Below are 8,734 nucleotides of genomic sequence, written 5' to 3'. Positions count from 1 at the left end.
AAGGAGCTTCCCTATGACCCAGCAATCCCACTCCTAGGTATCTACCCAAGAGACAAAAAAAAAAACACTGATTCAAAAAGATACCTGCACCCCCATGTTTATTGCTTTTTTATTCACTATTGGAAAGACATGGAAACAGCCCAAATGCCCAAAAATGGATGACTGGATTAAAAAGATGTGTTACATATACACAGTGGAATATTACACAGCAACCAAGAAAAAAAAAACATGTCTTTTGCAGCAACATGGATGGAGCTGGAAAAGATCATGCTTAGTGAAATAAGCCAGAAAGAAAAGGAAAAATACTGCGTGGTTTCTTTCATAACAGGAATATAACGGAACAGGCGAGAAAATAATGATAATGATGAACAGCTATATACCAGAGACATTTTATGGGGGTCGAGTGGGAAATGGGATCAAAAACAGTGGGGGGAGGGAAATGCAGTGGACTATGGTGATGGCACAAGGGTGATTTGGTTGTGGGAAACCCAAGCGGATTGCAACTGAGATGGAAAAATGCACAAAAATATGTAAAAATAAACTGTTATAAAATTTTTTAAAAATCAGTGTATACACTATGAAATTAAAAAAAAAAAACTACTGAAAATAAATTGTCCACAAGTAACCAAATAAAGTCTAGGTTATATAGCGATTGGAAAAAAAAATAAGTGAAATAGTCTAGTAGAAAACCAAGTTAGACTGGTAACCAGTAGATCTAGTTTATATTCCTGGCAAATCAGATCACCTTTCTGACACTCACACTATACAATAAGGCCAGTATCTGCTTTGCATGGATATTGTGAGGAATCTATGATATCAAATGAAAGAAACAATTTCTAAACTATTTCAAAATGTCACACCATTGTAAGGTGTAATTTTATTTAAATGCAGCTTGCGTGTCTAAATACTAGAAATATTTGGAATGTTTGGCAAGCAGTAGGAATGAACTGGTTAGACGGTTATCATTCTTTCTTGATATCATCAAATGCCTTGGTTATCTCCCACTTTTCTAAAAAATTATCAATTGTTTGTTCAGAATATCTGCAATGTGTCTTAAATACTACATTTTGTTCTCAATGCTGCAGTTTGTGTGCAGACTATTAACTCAACATTATTACTAACTTTTAAATCACCACAGAAGATATTCCTCTAGGCATTGGAAATGTCACTGAAGACCTTGGGTTAGTTTGTGCAATAACCTCCTGTCACTATGAAAGGAGTAATCTAAACTAAGGAAGAAGCCAAAGAGCAATTCCATACTACAAAACTTTCTACATATTTGCTTTGTCTGTGACATTCATCACTACTTCATTCTTGTCTCAAGTTGCTGTAACAGCAAACTGCTTTAAATTTGGCAGTGGGAATGGAGTTTTTCAAGTTTCACACTTTCCATTTTCTCATTATAAAACTTGTTGCACAACAATAAAACTGAAAGAAAAACAAAACTACTTATCAATAAGTTTGACTACTCTAGTAGGCTTCTTACGCCCTATTTTCTCTCTGCCTCCTGCTTGGTAAAAAAGAAAGACTCATTTCATTAACATTCGGAAATGTCTAAGCAACTAAAAAAGAAAAAACAACATGTTCTATAACAATCAGTATTCATTGCCCCCAATTTTTCTAATTGTTTTCCATATATAGTTTTCTTACCAAGCCAGAAACCACAAGGAACACGGCAAAGAACAGAAACCAAGGCAGGCACCACGTATCCATGCTGTCACGTCCAGTTGAAAGTTGCAAACTATGAAACTCAGAGTAGTACTTTTTAAAAGGCAAGCATCATAATTTATAGCCTTCGATCTTGATGATCCATCTTAGAGGTTAGATTGCTGCAATACTAACACTTCTAATCAAGAAGTCAAAGTTCAGTACCCTTAAGACAGTGCTTCAGGGCTATTGGTGGTTTTATTTTGTGTCAACATTGAATGGTCAAACGGCTGACTGAGACTAGAAAATGAAATAAGTTCTCTAGGCATACTTATGCCCAAGACTACTAAATACTACTCGATCAAAAGATAATACAGAGTTTATTTTAAACATGTTCTTTCAAATAGTAAACATTTGTGAAGCTCTGCTTTTTGTTAGTCATTTAATAAAATTCATTGAATTACAAAATTCATTAACAAACTAGAAAGCTGGCATATTTGCTATCCAGATATAAAATAACAGAATAACAACAGCTGTCACTCTTGAAAACTCCCAAACCAGCTCTGGTGAGAGTTAGGGTTAAAAGGTTAAGAATGGTCACAGCCACTACATGCAAAGGAATGAACTAGATTGCTACCTCACACCACACACAAAACCAACTCAAAATGGATAAAAGACTTGAGTGTAAGACCCAAAACCATAAAATACACAGAGGAAAAACATAGGCAAAACACTCCATGACCTACATCTCAGAAATATCTTTGAGGATCATACCCGGAAGCAAAGAAAGTGAAGGAAATGATAAACAACTAAAACTACACAAAACTAAAATGCTCTGTACAGCAAAAGATCAATAAGCAAAATGAAGAGACAACACACAGATTGGGAGAAAAAAATTGCACTCCACAAAACTGATTAGAGACTGATATTAAAAATCTGGGACCTCCCTGGTGGTGCAGGGGTTAAAGACACAGCATTATCAAGCTATGGCCAGCCACTGCACCATGAGTTCAATCACCAGTCAAAGAACTGACCCACATGCCATGGCAGACTCTCCTGTCTCACCCACTGCACCCCTCAGCAGTATATTTCAGTAGATCAGCCTGTCCTGTTCTCCACTCTGCCTCTGTTAAAACTTTTCATCTCACTGCACCTCTGGCCCATACCCCAGTTTTTGTAGGCATAAGTAAATAAAACTTGAAGAAAAAAAAAAAAGCTTACATAACAAAAGTAAAGCAAACAACCCAGTCAAAAAATGAGCAAAAGAAATAAAAATACACTTCGGCAAAGAGGAAACTGTAAATGGACAATGTGAAAAAAAAATGCTCACCCTCACTTAAAATCAGGGAAATGCAAATCAAAACCATAATGAGATACCAACTCACACTGTTGACAATGGCCCATATTAAAAAAACTGGCAACAACAAAGCTGGGGATGATGTGGAGGAAAAGGAACATGTTTGCATTGCTGGTGGGAATGCAAAGTGGTCCAACTACTATATAGAACTGTGTGGAGGTTCTTCAAATTACTCAGAATGGAGCTACCACATGGTCCAATGATTCCAAACCTGGGAATCTACACAAAAACATTAACTACAGAGAAACATACTCTCTGTTCATTGCAACACAATCACAATAGCCAAGCTATCGCCCTCCCTGGTGGTGCATGGGCTAAAATGCAGCACTGCAATCTAGCGGCAGCTGCTTCACTATGAGTTCAAGCCCCAGCCCCGGAGGTGACCCACATGGCGTGGCAGACCTCTCCTGACCTTCCTGCTGCTCCCCTCAGCAGTGTACTTGGTCAGTCTGCCTGTTCTGCTCCGCACTCTGTCTCTGGTAAATCCTCTTACCACCCCTGAACCTCTGGACTGCACCCCAGTTCTGTATGCATAAAAGAAAGAAAGAAAAAAAAAATAGCTAAGCTATGGAAACAACCTAAATGCCCAGAATAGAAGAATGTCTCAAGACAATGTGGTATAAATACACAGTGGAATACTACTCAGCAATCAACTCTGTCCATGTTGATAAACTCAGGCCATTTGTAGCAACATGGGTGGAACTGGGAGGGATTACACTCAATAAAAGAAATCAGAAGGAAAAAGAAAACTATTGGTTAGTTTCACATATGGTAGGTACATAGAGAAACTGAATAAAGGATCAGGAAAAACAAAACTAGCTGGCAGAGATGTACAGCTGGGAAGGAAGAAGAGGAATCAAAACAAGTGAGGGAAACACAAAAGAGACTGTGATGCTCACCGGTGCTGTGGTGGTGGGAGAAGTATGGGGACACTTGAGAGGGAGAAATCAAGTATCATGCAAAAATGAACAACATCAAAAAATAAATATTTTTTTAAAAATGGTCACAAGTTTCCTTATAAACTAATGGTCCCAATCCATCTTTCAAGTCTTACTTTTCTTTTCTTGGAATAACACCTCCTTATTTTTTTTTCAATTTTTAAATATGATTTCAGGTCATATTTTTACTCCTCTGTATGTGACTATGTTCTAGTCATCGTCCACCAAACCTTCTGTGCCCTAATTCCTTCCCTCCCTTATCTCCTCCACCCTCCCCTCATTCTCTCTGGCAACCTATATATTTTTTTTCTGGAGATATCCCTAATATTGGTTTTGCTAATATATGTTTTTGGTCATTTATATTTCACAGGTAAGTAAAAAGACCTCCATCTTTATCTTTCAATTTCTTATTTCTCTGAGCATAATCACCTCCAAGTTCCACCATTTCCTCCCCAAAGGCATTATTTCACCTTTTACAATAGAGGCTTTCCTGGTGACTATCCCCAGCCACTGCAGCACAAGTTGGATCCCCAGCCAGGGAGGTGACCCACATGGCACATACCTCTCCTGTCTCATCTGCTGCTCCCCTCAGCAGCGTATTTCAGTCGATCTTTCTGTTCTGCTCCCCAGTCTATCTCTGGTGAGTCCCCTTACTACCCCACCCCTGCACCTCTGGCCTGTACCCTAGTTCTTGTATGCATAAATAAATAACTAGCTATATAGTGTTCTATTGAGTATATAATCCACAGGATAATGTCTCTCTAGAGAGAAGTACTTCCTAACTCAGTTCCCCAATTTTATTCTCAATTGAATTGTAACACTAATTCAAATTAGTATTATTTGAATACTAATTTTTTCCCGCAATGTCTATACCCCATCAAGATTTGTCTTTGCCCCCATTCCATACTAGGAGAAAGATAATAAAAAAATTATCTATCAACTCAATGTTCTCCCAAAGGACAACAGAGGAGGTTTTTGGAATGAAAAAACAAGTGATTTCCACCCTCCAAGAGAGGATGAGAGTTATAAGGATGAGAGTTAAAAGTGATAGGTATGGGCCCGCCCTGGTGGCGCAGCGGGTTAAAGCACAGCACAAAGAAGCTTAAGCCATTTCCGCATGAGTTCGATTCCCGCCATGTCAAGGCAGACTTCTCCTGACCCTCCAGCTGCTCCCCTCAGCAGTGTACTCTGTAGATCTGCCTGTTCTGCTCCCCACTCTGTCTCTGGTGAATCCTCTCACCCTCCGCATCTCTGGCCTGTACCCCAGTTCTGTACAAATAAATAAATAAATCTTTAAAAAAAAAAAAAGTGACAGGTATGATCAGCTTTTCACTTGTTCCTTAGCACACCCCAGGAAGTGTGTGGGATCCAAAATCAAACGGGCCAGACCTACAAGGAAACAGCACTACAGAAGAGAGCACATGTGGAAGAAAATGAGTAACTTCGGTTAGCAAGAAAAGCACAGAGTTGTCAGAGAAAGACTCCGAGCCGGAGGGTCATCTAGATAGGAATAAGAATGTCTCCACAGTAGGATACACAGAATGACAGCCAAGCACCAGATGGGGAAACTGACGTTTCAGAGGACGCCTATGAGATTAGATGACTTTGGGGATCAGGTGGAACCCTACTGGGACTGGTAAACTCCGGCAGAAACCGAAGAGTACACGATGGAAATCTTGAATCGGCTACAAATAAACTTCCCCCACCAACACAGATGGCAACCCCATGCAATAAATATGGTTCCTGAAAATTAAGGCTTTTTATTCACTCCTTTGTTTGTGAGCTGAGATGTGTAACTGAGACACTCGACTGCATTCAATATACATGTCGAGATAGGCAGCCTCCATTGCCAGTTAGGAAACTGGAAACAGGTTAAATAAGAAGAAAGAGTTCCAAAACTGCTAGGATTTTGAACCCACATTACACCATATAAAGAGACCCAAGTATCATGAATAGTCATTAACACATGACCCCTAACTCCAAAGGTGTGATAGAAGACAAATAATGCACAGCTTTTACATTTAGTTATGTCAATGAAGCCCTTGAGTACAGAAGCTACATTTGGTTGGTCAAACTTGCCACCAGCTCCCCTCACTTGTGTCCTGCCCTTGGAAAGCATTTTCAAGCCTCCTCATGGCATCTAGGGGATTAGCTCAAGAAAACATCTTTCCCCGGATGCTGGTCTTCCTCTAGTCTCCAAACTTCCCAGAAAATATCTTCAATAGGAAACCCAGTGCTTGAGAGTCCAGACTTCACTGTTGCTCTGAGATCTCCTAAGAACCATTAGGGAGGCATATTTCTCTTAGGAATGTGATTTTCAAGATCTCCATGGAATTTTAGTACATTCTGGACCTATGGGTCTAGTGTAAAAATCTTTCTAACAGAAAATAGTACAGAGGTTTCAACATGCATTCCAAAAAGCTACATATTTTTCATTTCTTCACCCTCATTACCTTTGCCTGATTCTCATTTCAAAATAGTTTTTCTAAGTTATTTCTGAGTATCCAATATTAACTCTTTATGAACAATTAGCTCTTTATGACTTGTGAAAATGATATAATGGAACAGCATAGGTTTAGGAATATTAGCTCTTACAAATAATTCCATAATATATTGGGGAGATAAACGCATTTGAATTTAAATTAAATAGATTTGCGATGAAGGAAAATGGGGGCTTAGCAATCTCTGGGCAGCTATGAAGAGAAAGTGCCACCTTCAAGGCAGATCAGCTCATAGGACGGGGTTGGGGAGACTGAATCCACTTCTTCACACATATCTTCACACATTTGCCCCAAGTTACCATCTTTTCTTACTCCATTTTTTCAAAATTGTGGTATGTTACTATCTTAACTAAGCATTCTCCAGAGTGCAGAAAAACAAAACCAATAGGCTATGTACATAAAAAAAAAACTTATTTTAAGGAATTGTTTCAATTTTGGAGGCTGGCATGTCCAAGCTCTACAAGATGAGTTGGCTGCCTGGAGATTAAAAAGAAAACTGATGTTACAACTGAGTCCAAAGTCCACTGCTGGCACAATTTTATCTTCTTCAGGAACCTCTAGTTGTTGTTGTTGGGTTTTCTTTCCATTAAGACTTTCAACTGATTAGATCAGACCCACCCATTAGACTGGCTAAAATGCTTTCCTCAACTTCTACCAATTTAAAGATACCCTTATCTAAAACATATCTTCACCCTGACATTTAGACTGGTGTTAGCCCAAGTACCTAAAGACAGTAGTCTAGCCAAATGAACACATAAAATTAACAATCACATCCACTTCTGTTTTCTTTTCCTTCAAACTCTTCATTATCACATGTTCAAAGGCTACTCATCACAGTTCAGGCAAATATTGTCACCAAATAGTAGCATTGGTACCATTTGTGGCTGAAGACAAAGATACTACCCGTCATAGTTCATGACGAGTGTAAAGCACAATATAGTCACAACTTTGACACTAAGAAAATGTTAAAATGGTGGGCCTCGCTGGTGGCGCAAGTGGTTACATTGCAGCTATCCACAGCCACAGCAGCACAAAGTCTATCCCTGGCCAGGGAGCTGAACCACATGGCACAGCAGACCTCTCCTGTCGCACCTGCTGCTCCCCTCAGCAGTATATTTCATTGATCTGCCTGTTCTGCTCCCCACTCTGTCTCTGGTGAATCTTCTCACCCTCCCCCCATCTCTGGCCTCCATCCCAGTTCTTGTATATATAAATAAAAGAATATATTTAAAAATAAAAGAAAATATTAATGCACCAGGAATAACATGTTTCTGGCAGAGGCCGTGAGGAAAAAATCTATTCTTGCATAAGATGGTCCTACTTCAAATCCCTGGGCTGATTTTACACAGGAGTTATTATGCTAGGACCCAGCCCACAAAATGGAGGGGGGGGGGTGGGAAATCTGCAGTAAAATGGAGATAAACAGCTTCTTCCCACCAGCATCAAGGACCAGCAAAGGATCACCAGGTGGCTCATAAAACCTGGCAACCATAATAGAGTTCAGCTGACTTGATGCCATTAACAGTCCACCCCAGATTGCACAACTCCCATGTTCACTAGATAAGAAATCAGTCCAAGTGAAATTAACTTTTCTCCCTTGTCATAAGTCAGATTTCACACTTTCACTAAATAAGTATCATTTAATATAAGTTAACCCATAGGTACATATTGTGGTTCTCTTCAAAGTAATCCCTGAGATCATGCTTATTGAAATAAGCCAGAAAGAAAAAGAAAAATACGGGATGGTTTCACTCACAGCAGGAGCGTAAGGGACCAGAGACATTTTATGGGGGTGGAGTGGGGAAAGGGATCAAAAATTGGGCAGGAAAGATGCATGGGACTATGGTGATGGCACCATAGTGCCATAGTGGTGGGATGCCCATGGGAATTACAACCAAGATAGAAAAGGCACAAAATGAAGAATGATGTAAAAATATATTTTTAAAATAAATAAATGAAAAGAAATTGATGGGCTTTCCCCAGTGGCACAGTGGGTTAAAGCAATATATTATGAAGCTCTCAAAACCACTGCAGCATGGGTTCGACCCCCCGCCAGGGAGCTGACCCACATGGTGTGGCAGATCTCTCCTGACCTGCCCCTGCTTCCCTCAGCAGTGTATTTCAGTATATCTGACTGTTCTGCTCCCCACTCTGTCTCTCACCCACCATACCTCTGGCCTATATACCCAGTTCTGTAAACATAAATACATAAATCTTAAAAAAAAAAAAAAAGTTGACTGACAAATCAATACATTAAAAGAAATTGAAAAAAAAAAGTAATCCCTGAAACA

General features: G+C 39.4%; 1 protein-coding gene across 1 annotated transcript in view; it reads right to left on the bottom strand.

The window, feature by feature from the left end:
• The window catches only part of MEP1B (meprin A, beta), a 30,549-nt gene extending 23,196 nt beyond the window's left edge, over positions 1-7,353 (bottom strand). The window contains exon 1 of the mRNA XM_012725785.1: positions 7,347-7,353. Coding sequence (XP_012581239.1) covers positions 7,347-7,353 — 7 coding nt within the window. The remainder of the gene's footprint in view (positions 1-7,346) is intronic.
• Between the last annotated feature and the right edge of the window lie 1,381 nt (positions 7,354-8,734).

Source organism: Condylura cristata, unplaced genomic scaffold (genome assembly GCF_000260355.1).
Source record: "Condylura cristata isolate star-nosed mole 26May11 unplaced genomic scaffold, ConCri1.0 scaffold00016, whole genome shotgun sequence".
NCBI lineage: Eukaryota > Metazoa > Chordata > Mammalia > Eulipotyphla > Talpidae > Condylura > Condylura cristata.
Note: the sequence above shows the minus strand (reverse complement) of the source record. Positions and strands in the feature narration are given on the sequence as shown.